General features: G+C 34.9%; 2 protein-coding genes and 1 pseudogene across 3 annotated transcripts; 1 reads left to right on the top strand and 2 right to left on the bottom strand.

Moving 5' to 3' along the window:
• Window positions 1-236: 236 nt before the first annotated feature.
• Window positions 237-872, bottom strand: LOC143562161 (putative F-box protein At3g16210). The gene has a single exon (XM_077050052.1). It carries the CDS (start codon window positions 870-872, stop codon window positions 237-239), a length of 636 nt encoding a protein of 211 aa, XP_076906167.1.
• Window positions 873-13891: 13019 nt separating this feature from the next.
• On the top strand, window positions 13892-15704 carry LOC143562151 (uncharacterized). Its single transcript, XM_077050046.1, has one exon. The coding sequence runs from the start codon at window positions 14061-14063 to the stop codon at window positions 15702-15704; it is 1644 nt and encodes a 547-aa protein (XP_076906161.1). The 5' UTR covers window positions 13892-14060.
• Window positions 15705-21293: 5589 nt separating this feature from the next.
• Window positions 21294-23523, bottom strand: LOC143562141 (uncharacterized; annotated as a pseudogene). The gene is made up of 4 exons (XR_013140434.1): window positions 22080-23523; window positions 21794-21978; window positions 21539-21709; window positions 21294-21443 (listed from the first exon to the last, which is right to left on the bottom strand). The product of XR_013140434.1 is annotated as an uncharacterized LOC143562141 (transcript).
• Window positions 23524-27356: the final 3833 nt, after the last annotated feature.

The following is a 27356-nucleotide window of genomic DNA, read 5'->3' as shown; positions in this document are numbered from 1 at the left end:
AGTCTTCCGCAAATTAACGCAACTCTGATTTATTTACAAATACGATACCAACATATGGGTCGCACTCCTAGGCCCTAGAAGGGGGTGTGACAGGTTTCGAGAACACCAGATGTTTGGACTGGTGGAAACAGTAGCTCTGTCACATGCCCAGAGAAGACAAAGACATCAAATGCAATGACGACATTTTTACCTTGTATCATGGGTTGGGTAATTATGTAGTACATGGTCGTACCACACTAAGTCCCGATGGACCAACAGAATTTGCGGTCTAGGTACTCTACTTTTGCTGGGAATGGTATTTCCGTCCAAGATGCTAGTAAATGGGAGTATACATGGGCTTCGAAGGCATTTGATTTTCGGATCACGTGCATGACTTTGTAGTCGTTCAAATGGTCCTTGAACAAAGCAACTGTATCTATGGAGTCTACAAATATGCCTTGGCCAGTAGAATTTGATAATGTCTTGTAAGCAGTAGTGGTTGGATTCCACAAGAACAATTCATGTGTATCATGTACCCAAGCACATAAGAGGCCATCCATGTGTGAGAGGATGGAGATGCATGTAATATCCGAGTAGAATGGGCATGTAATGGGTTTACCTGGGCCGTATTCACCGGTTGTGAAGTCAATTGGATGAACAGTTCCAATGAGGCGATGGACCACAAGTGTTTTTTGGTTACTCGGAAGAAGTGATCGATACGAATGGAGCTTTTCAAAATTTCGGGTTGATAGTAGGTCGTGCCATTCCTTGCATGCAACCTTAAACCAGCCAACAGCTTTTGCCGGTAGTCTTGTGAGTATCTCAAGAACAACTGTGTCTAGAGACATCGTAAACACGAGGTGGGAGGCTTTCATGGAGCCTTGAACCAGCATATCTAAGTAGGATAAGAAACCAATTTATCATTTTTGGAGTGGTCTGCTACAAGTTATATGAATGAAATTAGGTAAAGAAAGGTCATACAATAAAGAAATACTAAATAAAAAGAGGTTGGATGATCAAACGTGCAGTATTCACACCAAAAAATTAATATCGATAAAACCAAATAAATTGCAAACAAGAAATGAATCTTGACTTTCGCTTCGATGTCTAAAAAGGATTTCAACAAACTAAATTTAGCTATGTTATAAAATGAAGCTTAGTCGGGCATCTTTTTCTCGGCAATTTCATGTTGGATTGCCCATGTGGATTTCATAACAAAGTACATAACTCCGTTATTGAAAATTTCACTTTTACATTGATGGTCCTTTGTTCCCGGTTAATATTCGTTTCCGGTTCCAACTATTTTCCAGACCCATGGTTTTGATAAGTACTTGTATAATTTTATTTTCTCATGGTCGCGCTTCACATGTAAAGGGTATATTCATTTAAATATTGTAAGTACAATCAAATAGCGTTAGATCGTGTTCATCATGGCAATTAATAAGTTTTAATGGGTTTTTAATAACATTCGATTAATAGTAGGCTTTTATGATAATAAATGGATAGTGGAGTATGATATCCAATAATAAACTTATAAACATACATATTTTTAATATTATAATAAATTTGTCAGGTTGGTTTTTTGTTGATTACCTTCCAACTAAGGCACATGCATATTTATAATTATCTAAAGTAGTTTTAGTTTTTAAATCGAAGAGTCAACGAATATTTTGTACCCCTATGAGGTAGTTATTGCGGGTTCATGCAAATTCTTTAAAGTTAACTCCTTTATCATTCATATGTTGCTCAACATATTTTCCATCAAAATCATAATAATCAGTGACTTTAACGCCATCTTTAACATACCCAACAAAAGCCAAAGTCAACGACCATGGGTTATCCAAATACTTAGTTTGATCAAAAGGGTCAACAATAGGATCAAGAAATGTCAATCCAATTGCATGCTTCATTAAACCAAGTAAAACATATAAAACCAAAAAGAACTAAAAACAAATAAGGAGAATTATGGAGTTATTAGAGTCTCTCGTCGTCGTTTTGAATAGTGTATAGAGAGCATAATAAGTAGAGAAAAGGGAGGTTGTTATTCATTGTATGTATGCATGTATATCTAATACAAGCACAAGAAGCCACTATATATAGGCTAACAAATTTAATAGAAAATTAATGACACATGAGAGTTAAGAATGTTGATAGTCACCATAATAATAATAACATATTTAAGCCATAGCCTTTTGTTTTCTAAAGGTTTCAAGAGTAATCTCACAAAAAGTGAAGCTTCATGATGTTGTACCAAAAGCTTTAAGAATTGATGGATACTTTTCACGTAGCTTCATTCTAAACTCACATCTAAATGTTGTCCTAGTTATTTACACTTTTGTCACAGGTCATGCGTGGATATCTGACTATGGCTGTTCAAATATAGAAGAAGAGTTTCAGTGGTTAATAAAGTGAGCAATATAAACCATTAATCCTCATGCAACTTATGATTAATATATATTTAATACAACTTAAAATTTTGGAACTTTTTAATTGTTATTGTGTAATCAGGTACTCACCACCGCATAATGTTTGGAGACAATGGGAGCAATCTAATGATCGCTCTCGTCAATATCCTCCCACCTTATTGTTGACAGCCAATCACGATGACAGGGTTGTGCCCTTGCACACCTTGGGATTATTGGCGGTACGCATTTCATTTTCGTGTATATATGGTTGTTGGGATAATATATAGGTAAACCAACTTTGGTAAAAAAAATATATATATAAGAACAAGAAGCCACTATAAATAGGCTCACAAAGTTAATAGAAACATAACGAAACATGAGAGTTAAGAATGTGGATAGTCACTATAATAATAATAATAATAATAATAACAACAACAACAACATATTTAAACAATATCCTTTTGTTCCCCAAGATAATAACAAGCTCGGGAATTAATTCGTGAAAGGTCTTTTCATTTTCAAAATAGGTACGAATTTCGTCACTGTTTTTATTTTCTTAAATTCAACTTACACTATTCACCTTATGAACCAATACCTTACTCTCAATGTTGCTTTCATTTAACCTCATTCTTAAAGTTGATTAAAATATACCATGTGTAAATGATAAATTTAATAACCTTACAGTAAAAACCTTTTTTTCCTTCTCTTTCTAACTACCAAATTATTAGCTTATAATAATGTACTAATTTATACCCTTTAATCTTAATCATCTAACCTTAATGTTCTTCACAGGTTTTTACGGTGCAAATCGTATACACCACATTGTAAACCGTAGGAGAACCAACCAAAAATTTATTGATTATATTTTTTATTTTATTTTTTAGTTGTTGACGCCCAATATCAATATGCTTTTCACAAACACACCTTTTTAAATTTAACAACATAAACAAAAACATTATTTTTTCGTACAAAAACATCAAAACATTCTAATTTCTACACAACTTTTGCTCCCCCAAATGAGAACCAACAATAACCAGTCCACCCTTCTGAATCCAAAGTCGAACCTTGCTTTACGTTAGTTGTCGTTGTCGTTGTCGTTTTGAATAGTGTGTAGAGAGCATAATAAGTAGAGAAAAGGGAGTTTGTTATTCATTGGTATGTATTCATGTATACACAAGAAGCCACAATATATAGGCTAACAAAGTTAATAGAAACATAATGACATATGAGAGTTAAGAATGTGAATAATAATAATAATAATAATAATAATAATAACATATTTAAACCATAGTCTTTTTGTTTTCTAAAGGATTGAAGAGTAATCTCATAAAAAGTGAAGATTTATGATGTTGTACCAAAAGCTTTAAGAATTGACGGATACATTGACAAATTACTTTTCTTGCCCTATTATGAAATGCCGGTTTTACCCTTGCCATGCAATTATGAAATTACTTTTGTGCTCATCACTCCTCCTATATAAAATATTTATATATATATAGTACATGAATCTGCGTCTTTACCAAATCACATCTTTACCGACTTCACTATGAATATATTTGTACTGTCACGTAGCCATACCCAACTGTCATTAGCATATGAAATTAATGCTTGTTCAAGGAGGCTAGAGCATCAACTCCACTTAGAAAGCAAAAAACCTGAATGTTAAAAACAATCTTCCGATTTCAACTAATAAACATGCTAACACACCTAATAATAACAACCTAGAAAATCTAAAGCATGCCACTAAAAATTGGCAAATGTACTGTTGATTGTAGGAAGTCCGGGATATCGAACCCAAGAGACACGATTGAATGATGTAACTAGACCTAAAAGCTTATTAATTAATAGCTGCAAAGATTTGTATTTGAAATTCTTTTTATTTTAAAAACTAAAATTAATTAAACTAAGATACTTTAAATAGAAAATTGGACTATGGAAAACAACTAACTCAAGACCTTACAAACCACAATTCGGTTACCCTGTCGTTGATTGTGAGCCATGCTTCCATCTCCAATTACAAACAGTCATGCGATTTTGCTAAGTATAAGAATCACTTATTTTACATCTAGACATTAGCTTTCCAGGCGGGTTAATGATTCTTTTAGTGGGTCGTTTGTTAGCCAAGGGTCAAACCAAAATTAAATTTTGGACTTTGGAAATGGAAGAGGGTTTATTTTAGGGGTAGCACGTGGGTTTCGGGTCAGAACGGGTTAGGACCGGAATTGGTCAATTAAAAAAAGGATTGTTTTGATTCGGGTTAGAATGGGCCAGGGTTGATTTTTTTTAAACGAGGACAACGTAGAAAACATTATATATATATATCACATTTTTGTTATTTTTAATATATCTTAATATATGATTTATGTAATATTTTTTTGAGGGGTTTCCCATTCCCATTGTTCTCTAACCCATTTGAACCCGTTCCAACTTTTTCTTTCTTCTAGTGTGACCTATTATAACATATTAGGCATTTTCTTAAACTCAAATCAATCCAAAAAGGTTATTTTTATGACCCATTACGACCCAAAATAAGTTGTACGGGTCACAGTTGTGAGGCCTAGTTTATTTAACTAGCTAGTCCTTTTAATTTTATAAAAAATTGTATTTAAATCCACCGTAACGGGGCGGGTGGGTGTAACGCTCTGTTTTAATAGGTAATGCTAAAGAAAGATATCATCTTTGATTAACCTATAAAAGTGAAATAGATGGTACATGCTTTAAAGTTAAAAGATCCAACTTCAACAAACTGTGAGTATATTAGCATATTTAACATGCTTAAAAGTTAAAAAATGCAATTGTTAAGACAACAATTGAAGTCAATTGCAAAGAGTACCCATACAATAGGACTATTCTTGCCTTCATCATATGCATATGCATATGCTGATCAGGTGTTTGGTCCACACATGATCTCATTAAAGTTTTGATCCCTGTTAATTCTTTGTTACCAGAAGCCGCAATAACAAATACCACAACATTAATAAAGCATAAGGTCTCATGTTAGGTTCTAGACAAATCAAGTAAATGTATCAACATTAATAAAGCAAAAAATCTTATGATAGGTAGTAAAACAACGCTGATTTAGTAACATACAACGTAAACTGAAAGAAAAAAACCCAGTCTAAATTGCCTAAAAACCACAAACACAAAGACCTGGAATGCAAAATCTTTTCGATTGTCTATGTTGTTCTTAGAGGTACAGTTAACTTTTCAACTACACGCTTTCTGATATATGTCAAATGACTCAAATTGGCTGCTGCTATTCGATACAACAAAGCCAAGCACCAAATAAAAGGAGTTGTACATATGTGAGTCAAACAGGGCTGCAACAAAAGTTGGCACGCCAATAACCGAATCATCACTACAGCGTATCTGTGCAAGAAATAGGTAGCTCAGAAAGTATCATCATAGCCATAAAAAATGTCAAAAGGTGTAATCAAAGTAGGCTCAGAATCGTATCATGTTGGCAACATATGACAACGGACTAATGGAAGCCATATAGATGAAGTCTGAGCTTTCGCCACCGAGGCTGGAGATCTCTCAAACAACAAAAAGAGAATTGAAAAGGATAAAGTGAAGAGGTGTGAAAGTGAAGACTGACACAATAGAGAGAGAATCAAAATAGATAACATAATGTGAAACAAGAGTATAACATGTGTGGTGTTAGCATATGCATAGAATGAAAAGGAACCACAAATGATGAAGAAGGCGTAAAATTAAATGAATAGTGATCTTGGGCTCAGCTCGGTTTTTAAAAGGATATAAACAGTTTTGAAGTTTAATAATTTAAGTTACCGTTCAATAGTTCAAACAACATATGCAAAATAAGTTCAATGTAATGCATAAACAAGTCCAAGGTAAGTTCAACCGAGCCAGCTAACGAGCTCGCCACCCTTGGCTGAGACTCGGCTTGGTTTCAATTCAAACCGAGCCATTTCAAGTGAGCTTTTTCCGAGCAAGAAAAAGTTAAAAACTAATATACTTAAATGTGTACGTTTGATTGGAGAACACGTATGAATTCTTTATTGTTGTAGCTTATTAGTTTAATCAGCTTATGATGTCAGGTAAACATGGGAACAAAGACACGAAGGTTTTCTTTTATCAGCTGGTTGGTACCTGGGGTCAGCTTCTGTTCCCAAAACCGTGGAAGGAGTTTCGTTTATGGTACGACACACATAAAACAAAGGGCATGAAACCGATGTAGGAAAAGTGGTTCACTTTTAGTTAAAATAATAATAAAAATATAATAGCGATACTCTCGTTAATCCTGAAAAATTCACTTAGTACAATACCATTTACAAAAGTACATAAAAAGAATATAAAATGCAATTTTATATACCGAAATGATTCAATCATAAGAGAGCTTACATAAGCTTTCTTCTAGCATCCATGTCACAAGTCTTCATCACTTGAGTCTCTAACAAATGTTTCTTCAAAACAACAATTCGTTTATTGAAATTGGGTAACGGTTTTGGTTGAGGATCGTGTTAGACACGGGGCCCTTAAAACAGATTTCGTGCCTACTCTCAAGCGCGTCTGTTTCCCAGGGTACAACAACCGGAACAATATGTGTACTGCCGGAGATGGCCACGAACCCGATGAAGTCACCGGCTATATTAGTGTTTATCAAGATGTAGGAAAATTTGTTGAAGTTGTTTGACATAATATAGAGAGTGCTCCTCTCTAAATTTTGTCATTAGTGTGTGTAAGTGACTCCAAAACTTTTTTAAGTCTCTCTACAACATGAACCAACAAGTTCATTATATACTTACACAAAATGAGAAGTACTTTAACCAAATTAATATGTCATAAACAATAAAATTAATTTAGTCATAAACAAGATAATTAATCTTGTAATACACTTGAAATTAATTATTGTAATTAACATGGTTAAATACTTTTAATTAGATTTAAGTGGTGAATCAAAACCATCATATTTATTCATGACATGAGTTGAAGCAAATTATTTGACCAGGTCCAAACAACTGTTCGCAACAGTCCGTTATGCAGGCGCGACACTCATGCGCTCCTACGTGAGACACGATGTCAAAGATAAATCCAATTTTCTCTTCTTTGGTTATTCCAACCATACAACTTCGAGCATTAATATTCATTCATCTAAGCTCCGTTTTGGACACTCAAATCAATATTTATACAACACATATATAAATATATTATTTATGTCCAAAGTTATTGAAAAACCCATTTTCACTAATAAATTTTCCAACAATCCCCCACATGAATGGAGATAAATCAAAACACATAAAATTTCCAATGAAAACCTCGACAGTTGAGTATTGCAAGATAGGTAGGTGTTACCCTTTGAACCTTCCTTTGTGAAGCATACTTAGCCTCCTAGCGGTTTGTAGACGCGATGTCTTTGAACAAACCCCCATTTGTGGAAACGACAATACGCCTTCACACAATACTCTCCTTAGCTGGGCACATCCCCTCACTGTCGTGTCCGTTATGGTCATAGAACACTAGCCTGGTTAACGTGAAAGCTCTAGGAACTGCTCACCCCACAGTTTCATTCGAAGCGACCCCACTTCTCTTTCACATAGGTGATTTTATCTCAAATCATTAAAAACATTAAGGTTAACACGATTTACACAAAATCGTCAACCATACATTATGCTTTACCTAACAACATGTCACCGTTGTTAATAGGAATGGACTAGGAAGTAATTAAACTCCCTTTATTATTTTTTAGAGGATATTTATATATATATATAAAAACATATATATTAGCTTGTATGTAAACATATACATTAGCGATGCCCCCACAGTGACTACCCTTCGGTTATGTTAAAGTTGTCCTATTGAACTTAGCTCTTGGGATCTCCAGTCTGCTAAGTTAGGTTTCCCTCATACTTCCTTTTCCAACGGGCTTTAGTCCCATTCCACAACTTCATCTCTCGTCAACACTCGGGTTGTTGGATCCAAAATATTATCTATGACTTTGTCAAGCCATTTGTAGATAATTTCAGTTTGAGATGAGTTGTTATGATGTGTTCTTAACTTGTAAGTTAATTTGCCTATATTCAAGCTTCTATGACTATAACAACAGGTATCACCTTGAACCTTGTTATAATAAATGTCTTAGAAGAACATAAATATTATGTTTTAGGCGAACACGTGTTTGCAATATCTATTTGGATCACCAAATTCTTATTGCCAAACATTAGCAACCAAATATATGCTCAATATTCAAATGCAAGTTACTCCCACATTTAAGTGTTATTGGATAGCATCCAAATGGGGTAATGAAAGGTTCTCCCTTTCTACGTGTTTGAGAATCTTCTCATACAACCAATTTTACATACCCAAAGGGTCGGTTCTTAAATGTCTCATCCCCACACATTTCTTGCCATTAGAACTACTATTTGTAACCTTACTTATGACAGCATATGTTTATAACGACATTTAGATACCCGTGACTTGAACAAGAGTTGCCTCATTGTATCAGTGAGTTCATCAATGTTTATTTTGGTACTCAATAGCTTTTGAGTTGACCAACCAACATATGTCATTGTCATAAGTTTGTCATCAAACCAATAAGTTTAATGCCCTTCCTTATAATGAATGAAAGTATCTTTCAACTTTCTCTACACGCTATCTCGTTGTGTGTCCATATATACATTTTGAATATATAAAGTTAATTAGTCTCCGGGGAGTACCATAATTAACTAAGTACTAGTCTAGCATGCTTTAGACTACAATACTTTAGCATGTGAACAGAAGATGCATCATTCTGATCCTTCACAGCCTCAAGGTATAACACCATATACCTTGTTCACATTCACTTAGACACACCACAAACGTCAATGTTTAGAAAAAATATCTAGATTATTTCATGTTACAAAACATGACTTTATCATTCAGTTCAAGAACACAACTCTTTTCCCTTGATCTTCAAGGCTTCAACATTTGACTTATGTGGACTTACACATAAGTCTTAATCCAAGTCAATTTTGGTGAAGACCTTGTTTTCTTGAAACCATGTATTAGGATACTCTCCTAAAATGAAGGACACGTCCTCCACATAGTTCAAACAAAATTGATGGTGGTAGAAGCATCTACGAGTCCATCATTAGTAAAACTCTTATAACAAATCTCGAACGATTTATTATAAATGTTAATAATAATAACAACATATATTTCTTTCATATGTTGTAATCAAATTAGAATTCACACTTTGTGAAATTCTCATGTTGATACTCTCAACATTTAATGATATATTTCATTCTTGTGTATATCCTTTCAAGATACTCTCTCAATAAATTGTCAAGTATTCATAAAGACAAGTAGTTGTTTCATCTTGAAACTCCAAACTTGAATAATGACAAATCTAGTCCAAAACAATAAAGTTGTTTACATGACAAACTACTCACAAGTAGTTGAACAATTAATTATGTTCACAACAATAACAAATTGTTTTAACAAAATAATTTACTCGAGACTAGCTAATATATGGTTCAAGATGTGCTAATTATCTTTCTAGCAACGAACCAATATTAATTGCAAAAGACGAGTTTTATTCGTTCAAGTCATATCTTAAGTTTGCAATTGTTTTAATAATAAACTTTGTGTTTTATGTTTTGATAACCAATCAAGACCATAAACTCCAAAATATGTTTATTAAATAAAACGTTATCTAACCCGCTCGTTAGAAAATTAAAACGATTACAAATCGTTTGTTCACCAAAATATAGTTTTATCACACTAAACCGATTCTAACACGCTCGTTAGAAAATAAACGATTGCACATCGTTGAAGTAAATGGTTTATAAGATAAAACGATTCTAATACGCTCATTAGAAACAAATGTTTACTAAACGATAAAATGTTGGTTCTTATTAACATAAGCCATTCCTAACTTCTTGTTAGAAATAACCAATTTTACATCGTTTTTAATACTTGCGATTTAAATCGGTTCTAAGACGCTCCTTAGAAATAAACAATTATAAAAAACCGTTTTAGAGGTTATGGTTTTATAAATACAAAATCGGTTCTAAGACGCTCTTTAGAAATAAACGGTAAAAACCGTTATAAAGCTTAGTAGTTTATACGAATAACACCATTTTTAACACGCTCATTAGAAGGTATAAACCATCAATTCGCCAAATAATCTTTTTTTTTAACTTGTTCGCACACTGCGAAATACCTACTTCGCGAACAACAAAACCGCACCTTGCATCCCACCTTGTATGTTTATAAATACATATGGTTTTACTAAACCAATCTTTTCTAATACGCTCATTAGAAAATATAAAAATTTCAAACCCAATAAGACCAATATTATTACGCTAAATAATATATATTCTAACGCTCTCGTTAGATGAAGAATGATTATAAAAGTCATTTTAAATTAAAAACCCAACGGTTTTTCAAGTCGTTTCAATATATTGTGATTCTCTTCACACAAATATATATGCAACAAAATGAGCACTTTTGTTCATCTCATCTATCACCCACTTGAAACTTATTTTCCATATTAAATTTTGTACTAAACAAAATCAACATGGATTTTATGAGTCAAAATAAAACCGTCATTATATTAGTAACATGTTTAGTGTCAAGTTTAATAGCAAACTCCCATATTAATTCATGAGAAGAAATTGTCCAAAACTCTTATTTTATGACATATGTTTGTTAGCATATAATAAAAAAAATGCAACAAATTCATACTAGGTTCACTTGACTCATAAAACATTTTAAGTCAAACGGATTGCTAGAAGTCTTTTCTAACACAATTGTTAGATATAAAATGATAACAAATCATTTTAAGGACTCTAAAGGTTGAATCGAACCATACGATTTGTAACGGTATTCGGATTTAATATTGTACTCCAATATAAATAAATCCGATATCTTTTGTACTAATCACATTATTTTCCCAAATATTTATAAGATTTTATAGAAAAAATCCAATTAACAATTTAAACTTTTGTGAACCAAAAATCCTTATCAAAAGGTTTTAAGATTGAACCGTCAATCTTCACGAAAGTCTGTTTTAAGATTGTAGGAAAAGTGGTTCACTTTTAGTTAAAATAATAATAAAAATATAATAGCGATACTCTCGTTAATCCTGAAAAATTCACTTAGTACAATACCATTTAAAAAAGTACATAAAAAGAATATAAAATGCAATTTTATATACCGAAATGATTCAATCCATATCTTACTAAGAGAACTTCCATAAGCTTTCTTCTAGCATCCATGTCACAAGTCTTCATCACTTGAGTCTCTAACAAATGTTTCTTCAAAACAACAATTCGTTTATTGAAATTGGGTAACGGTTTTGGTTGAGGATCGTGTTAGAGACGGGGCCCTTAAAACAGATTTCGTACCTACTCTCAAGCGCGTCTGTTTCCCAGGGTACAACAACCGGAACAGTATGTGTACTGCCGGAGATGGCCACGAACCCGATGAAGTCACCGGCTATATTAGTGTTTATCAAGATGTAGGAAAATTTGTTGAAGTTGTATAATATAAAGAGTGTTCCTCTCTAAATTTTATCATTAGTGTGTGTAAGTGACTCCAAAATTTTTTTAAGTCTCTCTACAACATGAACCAACAAGTTCATTATATACTTACACAAAATGAGAAATACTTATTAACCAAATTAATATGTCATAAACAATAAAATTAATTTAGTCATAAACAAGATAATTAATCTTGTAATAAACTTGAAATTAATTATTGTAATTAACATGGTTAAATACTTTTAATTAGATTTAAGTGGTGAATCAAAACCTTCATATTTATTCATGACATGAGTTGAAACAAATTATTTGACCAGGTCCAAACAACTGTTCGCAACAGTCCGTTATGTAGGCGCGACACTCATGCGCTCCTACGTGGGACACGATGTCAAAGATAAATCCAATTTTCTCTTCTTTGGTTATTCCAACCATACAACTTCGAGCATTGATATTCATTCATCTAAGTTCCGTTTTGAACACTCAAATCAATATTTATACAAACATATATAAATATATTATTTATGTCCAAAGTTAGTGAAAACCCCATTTTCACTAATAAATTTTCCAACAACCGATTCTTGATGGCATGGTAATTTGTAACCTAGTTTGCATACACACTCGTTTATTTAAAGTTTGTCACTTTGTTTAAAATAAATTGATGCATAGGTGACAACAGGTTGGTATAAAAAGATGGGAGATAGGATATGGACGCCTTGGTTTATAAAGTTTATTCACGAGCGTGGCTATTTTAACATTTACACGAATTTCTTAAATGAGGCAGCACTCAGCGTGTCGCATAGAGACACGGGTGTAAACTATGAGAAAACTGCGGGGGCCGATTCAAATCTGATTCAGGAGAGTTCTTGTGAGAACGACCTTTTCAAATTAGAGCCGTTGACGAATCTTAAATGGTATGATTTCTGTTTTAGAGAAGTTGAACCTGATAGGATTGTGACAGGTATCGATGAATCGGGGCCGTTTTGAAATCGGTCCATAAAAGGAACGGGTTAGTGGGTGTGAGTGTAGATCAAAAGTCAAAGGTGTTGACCCGAAACTTATTGTGTCATTTTGAGAGGCTTGATGTTTGGAACTACATTTTTGTGGGTCCGGGTTCTGATTTCTTGCTTGATCTCGCGAGACGTGGGCATGCGGTAGTTAATGTGGATGCATTTTTTGACACGTTAAAGGAATACAAGTCAAGTAAGTTAAGGAAGGAGGTTATCGTGAAGGCGTTGGTGGTTAAAAAAGCTTTGGAAATGAATACATGGGTGTTGGATCACAACATGGTTCCGGTCAAAGCTTTGGAAATGAATACATGAGTTTTTTATGTCGGGAAGAGGCTTGGACTCTTGTCTGGAACGATCGATTTGTGAACGAGATTGCACAGAGTGCAGACGGGGGCGGTTTTGGGTTTATGGCGGGAAAGTTGTTGGAGAGGAAAGGTGTTAAGTTACAAAGATTTGACGAGAGTTTAGGGTTTAGTGTTAAAATTGATGCGGGTAATGATAATGGGGTCTTGTTAAAGAATGACACACAGGTTGTGTTTTGGTCTTCTGATACGTGTTCGGGTCTAGTACAAAATAAGCTTGAAAGTTTAGGCTTGTGGATCATTGATGGTGAATCCAACTGTAAGGCTGTTATTTGTCACACATCTTAGTATTTGGTCTCCAAAGATGTTCTTTTTTGAGTTGTCATTTGTAAAATGTGAAATTGATACTAATTTAAGTAATTTTGTTGGGATTTATTGGATACTGAATTAGCTACAAATATATCAGATTCCATACCCCTTCGAATACTAAACCCGTGAAGTTCGATTCCCCATCGAAACGTATTCAAGTTCAACCAAAACCAGAAGAATACTAGAAACCGCAACAGGGTTTGGTACAACACCTTCTTTAATCATCGATTTAAATACACAGTTGGTATTTGGTTGGTTGAAGCAGCATTCATTACACATACAACATTCATTAGCTCTGTTTCTCTTTCTCTTCTCTGCTGGATGATGATGAATCGTTCAAAATCTGCTGTTGTTGATGCTTTCAGAGGTACCCATTTCTCATCTTTCAAGTTAGGGTTTGAATTAGGGCCTCACATTATTAAAGCAGCTTCCTTTCACTCGGATATTGACCGACATCGGTCTGAGCTCGATAAAGTTAGGAACTTGAATGATGCCCTGAACCTGTTCGACGAAATGTCACACACACGCCCTCTGCCGTCTGTTATTATGTTTAATCAACTGTTAACTGCTCTTACTAAAATCAAACATTACACTTGTTCTCTTCATCTTTTCAACCAAATGTGTGCAATTGGTGTTCCTGTTAGTGAAGTTACCATTAGCATTGCAATCAAGTGTTGTTGTCAGTTGCATCGCACCAAAGACGGTTTTGCACTACTAGGGTGTTGCTTTAGGCGAGCTATTGCTCCGGATGTCTTCATGTTCAGTATACTCTTAGACGGACTCGTCATTGAAGACAAGATACTTGAAGCAGAAATGTTTTTCAAGAAGCTCATTAAACAAAAGCTTTGTGAACCTGACGCCGTTATGTTTAGTACAATGATTAAAGGCCTTTGCAAGTTCAGTAATAACGTTACAGCTGTTGCTTTGCTCAGGCTAATGGAACAGGAAAACTGCAAGCCTAGTATTGTTACGTATAGCACCATCATTGATAGTCTTTGCAAGGATCAAATAATAGATGATGCTTTCAACCTCTTTGAAGAAATGGTATTTGAAAAAAGAATTATGCCAAATGTCATCACCTACACCTCTTTAATATGTGGTCTTTGTAAGTTAGGTCGTTGGGATGAGGTCTTAAAGTTGCTAAAAGAAATGGAGGCTGAAAAGATTACTCCAGATGTGCAAACCTATACTGCATTAGTTGATGCGTTTTGCAAGGAAGGTAAAGTAGAGGAAGCTGAGGCTGTTGTCAACATCATAGTCGAGAAGGGTAAGCTACCAAACATAGTGACATACAGTTCACTTATTGATGGTTACTGTCTGCGAGGTGAAATGATCAAAGCAAGGCAAATATTTGATTCAATGGCACTTAAAGGTCTCTCCCCTGATGTTGTCACATACAGTAGCTTATTGAATGGGTATTGCAAGAATCTGAATATAGAAAAAGCCATGCAAATGTTTCGTGAGATGACTGGAGAAGGTTTAAAACCCGATGTGGTCACTTACAACACCATGTTACATGGGTTGTTTCAGGTTGGCCGTTGTGTAGCTGCACGCAAACTCTTTGATGAGATGTACGCACAAGGCCAAATTCCAAATGAGTGCACTTATGGAATAATTTTAGAGGGTCTTTGCAAAAACAATAAAGTAGAAGACGCTCTTTCGTTGTTTCATTTGATGGGTGATAGCAAGCTTAATTATGATATTGTTGCCTACAATATCCTCATTGATGGGGCGGGAAAAGGTGGGAAATTTCAAATTGCAAGGAATCTTTTTGGGGAACTAATTGATAAAGGTTTGCAACCTAATGTCCATACATATACTGTGATGATTAGTGGTTTTTGTCGGGAAGGTCTATTGCAGGATGCAAAAGACTTGTTTCATAGAATGGATGACGGTGGTTGCCCGCCAAATAATGTTACCCATTGTGTTCTTCTTCAAGGATATCTAAAGAAGCAACAATATGACGACGTGGAGATGCTTTTGCAAAAGATGGATGGAAAAGGTTACTCTCTTGATGCTACGACTGTATCGTTGTTAATAGATGGAATTGCAGCTGGTTCTTTAAGTAGAAGTATGCTTAAGTTGATAGATAAGCTTGTGCCAAAAGAGTTGTTGGACGACCCTAGCTTGTCCGTCGGAGAGAAACTAAAGTTGTAAGTGTTGCCTTTTGGGACGAGAAATGAAAGTTGTTACTTACAAATTGTAGAAAGTAGGATATCTCTACCCAATTTCATGATTGTATTTGCTGTAGTTTAATGATGCTAGTTTCATGAGTGTTAGCTGTAACAACTTTGTGTTTTACCTTTTGCTTCTTGAGAGTATGATGTTGCACATTTTTATATGGTAGTTCCAGTTTAATATCAACAATGTGGATTATGTGGATATCATAGCTTGATCATAGTTTATAAAATAAGCCTTATGTACTGGATCATTCTGCACACAGGATCACCAAATTTCTAGCGACCAAAATAGTCCATGGGGTCGGGGTAATATTAAAATTTTTGGTTGAGTTATCTTACATAGAAGAAAGGGTATAACCCCAACATGATGTATTAGTGGGGACACTTAATAGTTAATACATACTGTCTACCACTTGTATTGAAGTAATATGCTTTGCTGCATTTCTTGTTATTCATGTATGTTTGATGTAACTTTCGAGTTATAATTTTGACTGATATAAACTTCTGTTGTGAAGTAATATGCTCTGTTGCATTTGTAATTTTAGCTAAAATTTGAGCTCAAGCTAGCCAGCAAACTCATTTAAGTCAAAATTAATATTTAACATTTATTCAATAATGATCTCTAGTGGTTCAGTAATCAAAGACTTATTTAATTAAAATTTGAATTTCACTTAAGCGAATCAAATAAGCTAATTTGTTTTGCCTTCAACTTTGACTCGTTTACAGATCATGTTAGCTCGGCTCAATCTGTTTATAATCGAGCCGATTTCAAACAAGCCTGTAATAATAACTTAAAACATTGTAAACTTGTAGTATATGAAGTGAAATTGCTCATTATTACCTGGCAGATTTATGCCCAAATGAAAGTTGTATTGTTCGTATTCACAAGCACTGTCTAAAGACGGAATTCTCTAAAATAAGGGTATTTTTCATTTCTGTGTTTAATAATGTTAATAACTAATTATTGCTAATTACATTAGTAAGTGTAGAATAAAAATTCTGCCCTGGTTGTGGTACATACTGGCCATATGTAAGCCTGGCAAAATGTGTTCGAGTCAAACTGGGTTTGGGTCAAAACGGGTTATGAGCAGTCAACGTCATTACGGGAAACTAAAAAAATGGTGCTAGTTGGAATTCGATCATAAGTCAATATTACCAGCTGGGGTTCAGATCAATGCACCCTAGAATTGCAGATGCATACGTTGATTTGTCATTTGTTAAGTAAAAACTCATTTGTTATTTAGATCGGAATTCCGGAAACTATATTGCTGGTCAAAGTTAAAGTCAACATCGGGTTTGAACAGATACGTGTAGCTGATGTTGCTGGAATGTTAATGCTGGAATGTTAACAGGTAGTATTTAGGACAATAAATGTGGGAAAAAAAACTGCTAAATTTAAGAGGTAGTCAAACTGGTAAAGTTAATGTATGGTCAAATGCAGATCTTTCGTTGATTAATAAAGTCAAAGTTGCTAAATATCTTAAGTAATTTGGAATGCTAATGCGAATGATTTTAAAGATGAAAGTGAAGTGTATGGATGATGATTTTGATTTTGACTTTGACTAACAGGTTCAACCTAGCCATGTCAAAAGCTGATTTAAAGAAACAATTGATGAGGCATACGCGTACCATTTTATGGTTGCAGTTTATGTCTTCGTTAACCGATTATAACTGAAACTAAACTGAACTGAACCTTGTAGGATATGTTTTCCCAAAATTTTATACTCCTATGTCCATCTTTTATACGCTCAATTGCAACTTCGAATATTTAAATTTATGTTGCAGTTGTATATAGCATAGCTTGGAACACCATAATCATTAAGCTTCAAAACTTCATATCTGAGCTTGGAAAACCATACCTGAACAAAAAGAAAAAGAACATAAAAAATAAATTTCAAGTAAGGGGTGTAAACAATTCGATTCGAGCTAAGCCCAAGCTTGATTAGGCTCGACCTAGGCTTGTTTCGAATTATGAGAGCTAGAGCTCGGGCCGGTTATTATTACTAATATATATGTATTTTTACTAAATTATATATATATTGAGAAAAAACCTTAAACGAGTCTAAGCTCGGCTCAAGCTCGTGTGTAGTACCTTAAGCGAGCCAACGGCTCGTGCTCGGTTATGCAGTGTTAAATGAATACATAGAGGTCAACAATAGTTAAATTCAAATAATACACTACGCTCGAGCTCAAAATCGATAACTAACTAAATGAAATTTATTTGAGACCCCAACTCGAGTTTTATTATCAATCCGATCTCCAGTTGCTCGCAAACAACTCAGCCCGTTTCCATATATTAGGCCCGGTTCTCCGTTAGTTGGGGCTGTTTGGAGAGTCAGTCACTCAGTCAAGCCATCTTTGGCTTGGGCTTGAGCTTGAGGTTAAACAAGTCAACGCGGCTAAACTTGTATTATTAACAAGCTTAAATTTGAGCTTGGGCTCAGCTTGTAAAAGAACTTGAACTAACTCGTCTAATATTGTTTTTAATATTTAAGTAAAAAAGTTAAAATTCGAATGTTCTCTAGTTGGTTCATGTAGGGCTGTAAATGACCGAACATGACGAGACCTTGTTCGTGTTCGTCCGTTAAGGTTTTTTCGGACAACAGACGGTTCACGAACACTCTACTTAAGGAAAATTTGTGTGTGTACGTTCATTAAGGAATTGAGATTGTTCATATTAGTGCGTGTCCGTTCGTTAATATTGTAAACGAACGAAAACGGACACTAATGAACACTATCATACATAACCGGACGCTAACGAACACCAATGGACAGACAAACATAAACAACCCTAACGGACAAACAAACATAAACAACACTAACGTAAACAATTGCATACCAATTCGAGAATAATAATCATAAATCTACAGAAATTCTGCCACAAATCCAGAGTTACACCCAAAATATCCAACAAAACTTAATAGTTTACATAGTTATCAAAACATAACAGTTTACACAGTAAAAGTAAAAAAAATAGATCAAAATATTAATACATGAAACTAATAAATGAACACTATTGAACGAATGCGGCCTCTGTTAGTGTATGCTCATTAAGCTTACCTAACGATTTTTTCTGTCATGTTCGTTCATTTATTAAACGGACTAACATAAACGAACTTCCCGTCGAATGGTTCGTTTACAACCCTTGATTCATGAATAGTATTATACAGAAGTTTATAAACATTAAAATTTAGATGTAACTTTAACAAACTAAACGAGTAAACTTATTTTGTCTCGAGCCCGCACAACACAGTCTGATAACCAAACCGAACCGACTATGCACACCCCTACTTAAAAGTCGTGTAAACAATAAGAGCCGAGCCCAAGCTTGACTAGGCTCGAGCTTGGCTCGTTTCAATTCTTGACAACTTGAGCTCGGCTTGTTAATTATTTACTAATTTATATGTACTTATACTAAATTTTAAAATTCACATGGGTCGGCCGACCTCTGCACCATTATAGTAGATCTGCCTCTGTATATACTTTTCTTGCACTCCAAAACTTTGATTCATTTTATGATCGCATTGCGCTCACTTCCACACACGAGCTTTCGTCTCTAACAGCATTGCATCTTGATCATATCACGTTATCTGATGCTTTTTTCTCCAAGTGCTGCCCCAATTTGGTGACTATAAGATTTCCAACAATATTGATTATTGAGTGTAATTGTATGGCTATATAAACAGGACCAAGAGGAAGTGTGTTGGTGCTCTCTACAGTTTTAACTCATTTCATCATCTACAATATTCCACGTCATCAATTTGGATGAAAATTAATAGATGGTAGCATCATCAATTGCACTTGAACAAGTGAATGATTTCCCTTTCATTAATATATTCAAATTGATTTTTGATCAAAACCGTGTTGTCTTGATACTTGATATTGTTATCATGTTTGACTATCAAAAGTCATACTTTTACTTTATAGCTAGTCAAAACTGAACTATCTGCAGATATGGCTTCAAACAAAGGAAAAAAAGCTTTTGTGATGAAAACTTGCATTTAGAACACTAATGTTTAGAACTCCATGTCATTAAACATATTTAACAGTGAATTTTTATAACAGTTTTTAGTATCGTCCAAAATATTTTATTTGTTTATATGTTAATTTGGCGACTTTATTTTATTGAGTTTTAAACTTTTAACGCTCATTTTAACTAACTTTTCTGTTAAGCTTTTTATATGTTGATTTCTAATATCTTCCTTGATGATCAATTTGCTCGTAACAAAATTTAAAAGTTCCCGAAAATACCCTTGGATGCAAAACGGTTAATTAATAGTAGATAGTTAACAAGCCGAACTAGATCTTCTAAGCTACTCACGATCCGTGCTCAAGCTTTAAAAGTATAACTCGAAAAGAGCCGGGCTCGGCTCGACAACCCTATTATTACCACCTTTTGGACGTCTAGTTTTACCTGCTTTTGGACTTCCGTGTATTATTTTTAAAATGCATCACCGAGCTCGAGCCGAGCATTAGCTCGTTTAAGGCACTACACGAGCTTAAGCCTAGCTTAGGCTTGTTTAAGGTTTTCCTTCAAATATTTAAAAATACTTAAAAACGTATGTCAGTTGACTGGTAAATAATAAGCGAGCTGATCTGAGCTTGTAAAAACAACCCATGAGCCGAGCTCGAGCTTTAGAAAAAGTGCTTGATACGAGCCGAGCTAGAGCTCTGGTAAGTCAAAAAGAACCAAGTTTGAGCTTAGTCGGGCTGGGCTCGTTTGTACTACCCCTAAGCAACAGTAAACATTGTCTCCATGACCATTCCATATGTTGACTTTGACCCGAATAAAGTCAAAATCCTATGTAAACTTACTTTCAAGAGAATTCCCATAATACCCTTATCGACAGGTGAACAATTTTGTTGCTGTCCATCATTTTGATTTCGAGTATCTTGCTTGATGATCAATTTGCTAATAACAAATTTTGAAAAAATCCTCAAAAACCCATGGATGCAAAACTGTTAAATACTGCTGTTTGACTAACTTTTGATGCATTAATTTGTTTTATATCCCTATTTACACAATTACACATTACCTTTAAGAAATCTGAGAATATGTTTAATCAGTCATTATTTAAATGCAGGTAACTGGAACGCAACATGATATAATGCATGTCCACGAATGGCAGACAGGTGCACTAGGACATGTACTGTTATATCATAGATTGACCAACATTTCCCTTTTTAACTACACGCCCCTTTCAATTGGTGTTGTCTTGATACTTGATATCGTTATCATGTTTGACTATCAAAAGCCAACCTTGATACTTTTACTTTATAATCAGTCAAAATTGAACTATCTGCAGATATGACTTCCAAAACAAAGAAAAAAAAACTTTTGTGATGAAAACTTGCATTGAGAACACTAATGTTTAGAATTCCATGTCATTAAACATATTTGATAGTGAAATTTTATAACATGCAATAGGCCTATAACAAAACATCGACCAAAAACATTCATAATGTTAACTGCAGGCAGGTTAAAGCCGGTACTACCACTCTAGATGTCGTCGTTGACCAACAGAGGGTAAAAAAGTCAACACTGACCAGAACAGTCAAAGTTACCTCATGTAAACTTGGTCTTCTTTTTGCAACGTTCGTCTCCAGCAAGGTCAGTCAACACTAAGCCAACACGCATGGCCCGCTTAGCTAAACCATAATCTTCTTCCAATTTTGCGTATTGCTGATATAGAGGCTTTAAAACATCAGCAGGTGCCTGCAAATGAACCAAAAGCTCATTTAATATTCGTGTTCGTTCATTAGAAGCCTAATTGTAATTTGTAAATAACTAATTAATATAGTAAATCATACCATTTCAACAGCACGCTCGAATAGCTCCCGGCATCTTTCGAGTTTGGATTTGCCATATCGCTTGACGAATTTAGAAAGATATGTGACCCAGATGTCTTTCACGTGGGGGTATTTGAATATTTTCACGCCTCGTTCATAGACCTTAAAAGTATCCTCAAAGTAGTTATTATCCTGAAAAAACAACATTCAAGTATTATTTAGCAAAGAGTAAGTAATAACATTGCAGATTATAAAGAAAATAAAACTATTGCATACCTCTAGCAGCATTGCATAGTTTATAATAATCTGTGGCGTGGCAATACGAAGATCCAAGATTCTCTCGTATACCGCACGCGTGGATTCCAAAGTGCCTAAACTTTCCTCCAAATCGACATAAAACGTCCAAAGCCTTAGAGATTTGTGTAACTTTATTTGAACCGGTTCATTGCCATCAGCAGCCACTGAAACACACAAAGTTTTAACAGATCAGATGAATAAGTTTTAACAGATAAATAAGTGTAAGTAATTTATTCTAGAATAATAAGCTATAGCATTCGCTTACCTCTGCGTTTAACCTCAGCAGACGGTTCAGCAGTAGCTCGTCTTATTAACTCCAACGCACCCTTAAAGTTTTTACGCCTAAGTTCCATTTCAGTCCCACTCACACCATACACTCGCAAGATTATCAACCGCTTTATAGTCAACTTGCACAGCTTTATCGAAAATCACTCGTGCGTTAGCAATATCATTATGAGCTTCATACAGTCTTGCAAACGCAACCCATAAAGTGTGAGGCTTCCCAACCGCTTTCATGGGATCAACTGTTCTCACCGCCTCGGTGTAGGTTAATATCTGCTTGGTGGGACTGCCTTCAAAGATGTTCACTCGCCTATGCCATTGTTCAACATTATGAGTATTTTGGCGAAGAAGAACAGTGTTAGCAAGCTCGGGTCTTCTATCCATAAGATGCTCTAGTCTTGCTATCCTTAGATCAACATCCTTTTCATGATCACATAGCCAAAATCGTTTAAGTTTGCGTTCTAGTATTGTCACATTAAGCCGATCATCCTCTTCTTCTTCATCTTCGTCTTGACTGATCTCATCCGTACTTTGTTCCATCTTCAAAGCAATAACACTTTGTTCAAACTGCGAATACACATCAAAAATCACACTAAAATCCCTAACCGTGACAACAGTCGTCATCCCTTCTTCAAACACGTCTCTCGCTTTCTCCAACAACCTTCTCCTAACATAATAACCGGCCAGCGAAGTCCATAACAGACCAACCTCATCCGTAAACTTGCTAATCCCACCTCTAATAATCGCATCAACATTCATCCCACCCGTAGCATCATCATCATGCTGCGTAAGCAAATCACAAAGCTCGAGCCACAACCTATGTTTCGTCTTCCCTCTAACCGAGTAAAACCTATCATCATTCAAGACACCAGCCAACCGCTCGGCAGCCTCCTGCCGCAGCCCTGAACTCAACAAAAACTCAATATAATCCTCTATACGACTAGGATCATACTTGCGTAAACGTACGTGACGTCTGGACCGGAACACCAGTACCACTCTTGAAAAACAAGACCAAACAAGGATTACAAGGGTCCCAAATCCTATGATGTTGAGTGACAGGCAATGCGCGTAACGCCCTATCGAACGTCCTACGTGTTTTAGTAACCAGCTTCTGCTCGGTTTAGCTAGTTAAATACATGATCCAGATACGAGGCATCTTGTGCATGGTAAGTAATGCACGTTCAAAGGTGTTGTTTAGGGTTTGGTAATGCGGGTGAGAGATAGGCAAGTCACGGACACGTTGGAGGTGTTCGCGGAGAGGCGAGCCATAATTTGTAGCTTCCGGGGAGGGATTTTAATGGAGATTGAGTACGGGCGAGTAAGTAACTCCACCACACCTTTAGATTCAACGGCTGTCGGAGGACTTCTTGTTCGTAGACAAGGTCAAGGTCAAGGTCGTCGTCGTCATACAGTCGATCAATCGACATAATAATAATAATAATAAGATGGATGGAAGAATTTCAAAACAATAACTAGAAACTAACAAAGAAATATATTTTATCTTAATTGATTAACGAAAGAAACAAAATATTATGAGATAAAGAGTGAGATTTCATACTTATATAGAGAGGAGAAAACTTGGTGTACAAGTAAGTGGAAAACTTTGTTTTAATGTTAATTTATGGGTTTTTTTTGTCCTTTTATTTTGTTTCTTATTTTACTTACATTTTCATTCCCCCACCCCCAACTGGAAAACAAAATTTAAAAAACTAACCGGTTGATTCAAAAAAAAAAAAAAAAAAAAAAAAAATCTTTCATGAACTCACTGGAGGTATGGGCGACGACCCGAGGCGGATGAGGGAGTGGACGAGGTGATCGATAATTTGGAATGTGTACAAACCCTGGGTTCCAATACGATGTTTTGTTGATAATGTTACCGATGGTGGTGTTCTGTTGAGGAAGTTGGCCGAAGAAGGAGAAGGACGGTGTGTGGTAGAGAAGAAAAGGCATAGGGTTGAGTTAAAATCAGTTATTTCCTATATATCATTTTCTTAAAAAAAACGTATATATAATAAGCAAGGGTCAAGTTATTATAAAAAGTGAAAAAAAAAGAGAGATTTGTAGCTTAAAAAACAATAAAAGAAATCATAACTATTTCCTACATGTCATACGATGGAAACACAAGGTAAAAAACCGCCTCATCTCTCTCAATATGCTGGATGCACAACCATTACCCCACATGTTAATGCATCAGTCATACGATATATATAGACGTGCATCATGATTAATCAGTATACATTTACACGGACATATACCATACCATACCATACCACACAAGGCCGTATACTTGTAACATAGTTGTCTTATTCAGACGAATATAAACAAAAAACACGAGGTCGGTGGTACGCTTTTGAGGATCCAAATCGAACTAAAAAACAAGGGCCCGGGCCCTAATCCCTTTATATCATATTAATTTTCAAAGCCAAAAATCCAAAATAACCATATGTAAATTCTTTTTTTAAATGGTGGCTCTTCAAATGAGGGCCCAAAGCCCAAAATTCATTATAGTGGCTCTTGGGCCCCCTGATTCATTAATGGTTTTTAACATGGCAAGTAAAACGAACCATATTATAAGACTATATTTATCATCTTTGGTGGTGGTTTTACTCTTCTGTTACATAATTTAGCTCAAAGCAAAAACATGTTTTTTTTTGTATTTGATCCATCCATTTGAAGATACTCAACCGACTAATTAAGAAACTTCAGCGGGTCTTATCGCTTTCTTGTCTATTTAATAGCATAAAATTGAAATAATAAGCAATGTTAACCATGTCTGCTTTCCTTACATGCGTAAACTAGCTTGTAACAATTAAATTTGTTGAAGAAACAACTTATTAGCAGAGTTTAATTTCTACTAATCGGGTCATACATGAGGCAAAGAGACGACTAGGATAAGCAATTCTAAAGTCCAGACACTCTCGAAACAGCTTATTGATGTATCAAAAAGCAACAAGCAGATAAGCAGTTTTAATAAGCAATCTGTGTCACCTTATATGATGTCGATATGATGTCGGACCCTATGTATCAAAAAGCAACAAGCAGATAACTTTTATTATAGTATGTAATTTATTGTTTTGTAAATTTATGTATTGTAATATTATATTTTAATTGCTCATTTTAACATCTTTTTACGTCTAATGAATACGTGATTCTAATCTTTATACACATAATAATCAACACAATACGTTGTTGTTTAATCGTAAACATATAACTCTTACAACTTTCTGTTCATCAAATTTTCTCTAATTGCAAAAAACATAATATTACGTAAAATCATTTGTTCACGTAAATACATACTTTTCAGGGGCGAAGCTTCTTTAGGGCCGGGGGTCCCCCCCCCCCCCCCCCCCGTTTTTTTGCGCGGTAGTGTAAATCGACCATTTTTTCGTCCGAAAATTTGTATACGTAGTGTAAATTTACCCCTTTATACCGAAAATTTGAGGCCGCCCACCCTAGTTTATGAATTTTATAATACATTTTGAGTCCCCCCCTCCCGACGAACTCGCCCAAGCTTCGCCACTGATACTTTTATATTTATTCAAATATATAATCATATATGTTTACCTGACGAATTTACTAATTCACGCTCGTGTGGTACACGGGTCACTAATCTAGTATATAATATTAAAGAAACTTAATTATGTTGAGTTCAAAATAATGAAGAAACTTGTTTCTATTTGATCATACGTTTTTATAATAAAACATCTTTTCTTTTCATAAATTAAAGACAAGATTTTATGAAACAAAAGCCTGCCCAAGCCCAAGCTCAAAATAGGGGCCGGCCAGACCAACAGAACAACAAAAAGAATCGAGATAAATTCTACACTGAATAAGGATTATTAGTAGATTAATATTATGTCACTAAAATAATTATACACTGAACAAGGATGACTAGATGCATGTTAGGGAACAACCCCAACTGGCATTTTAACTATTTGCCTTTTGACTTTTATTTTTAGTATTAAAACTTAGTATTGACAAAGACAGGTGTCCATAAAACTGCCTCAAGGGTTATTTTAAAGAAAACTAAAATGAGAGCCCACGCGTTGCGGCGGAAACCTAGTTAATAAACTTATAATCTTACTTTTAGAAAGATGATATGCATGCTTCCTTAGACATGTACTGAATCACCAAAACCATTGAGCAGTTAGTACTCAGTTTCATCAAATTAGAATGTCATGACTGGCCAAGGTACGCCATTTCAGTCTGTCTCTAAAACAATTATATCAAACAATTAACAAAGTTTTGAGAATGTGAACACGTATGGGAAATAACGGGAACAAAAAACTCATACCAGCCCTTCCATGTGAAGCCAAATGAGTGGACTTGTCAATCCGGCCTTCGAAAACGTATCAAAACCCACCCTCACCCAGAAGATTAGATTGTCGAGTCGGAAGTTTCGGATAACATTTTTGTAACTCCATGATAGATAATGTTTTACATTTGGGGATGATAATATTTCTCCTTTGGATCTCCGTATACAAGTAGCATGATTACTGTGGCTTCCCCACTGTATGTTGAAATCATAATGCTGGAAGGACCAGAAGACGAACTGGTTTTACTTTCGCCTTCTAAGATCCCTATTAAATTAGATATAACCAGTTAGAAATGATAATTACTGATTCGTTTTCTTCAAATATACATTGTGATATTTGGTGCATATCTGCCATTAAATGAGTGACAATAAAATATAACTTTTACTAACGCGTCGGACCAGGTTGACATGTATCCCTTTTTTCCCATCTTTTAAATACAAAAAAATTACACAGCCAACATGATTAGTATGTTGTTAACTTACATATTCATAGATCATAGAAACTAAGATGTATCATAAGTATCAATTTTTTAGTTATGTATTAATGCTCGAGTTGGTAACGGGTCAAACTGTTCGAGTCAAAAAAGGCGAATACAAACAAATCAAAATCTGATCACAAAATTCTCATATTTCAATGAATATTGAGATTTATCACAGTAAACATAATCTAAAGTCAATCCTGGGAAGAAGGAAACCACAGTAAACAACATTGATTTGATCTTATAGCTAATTCCATTAGCCTGCAACATATCCTGCTTCTTGTATGTCATGAATTGTTGACAATAAAAGTTACTACTAATTACCCCTAACTATGACTAATTACCAGAATTTCTGAATTGAATCACGTAGTTAGTTGAGTTGAAGAACAAAGCCAGGAAGAGAATCTTGAAGGCTGAGGAATGAGGATAAATTGCAGATGAGGACAATTTTGAATCAGTTATCGGA

The sequence above is a fragment of the Bidens hawaiensis genome, unplaced genomic scaffold (assembly GCF_021521415.1).
Source record: "Bidens hawaiensis isolate Kalapana, Puna unplaced genomic scaffold, B.hawaiensis_p1.1 tig00001179_1, whole genome shotgun sequence".
Classification (NCBI taxonomy): domain Eukaryota; kingdom Viridiplantae; phylum Streptophyta; class Magnoliopsida; order Asterales; family Asteraceae; genus Bidens; species Bidens hawaiensis.
This window is presented reverse-complemented; position numbering and strand designations above follow the sequence as displayed.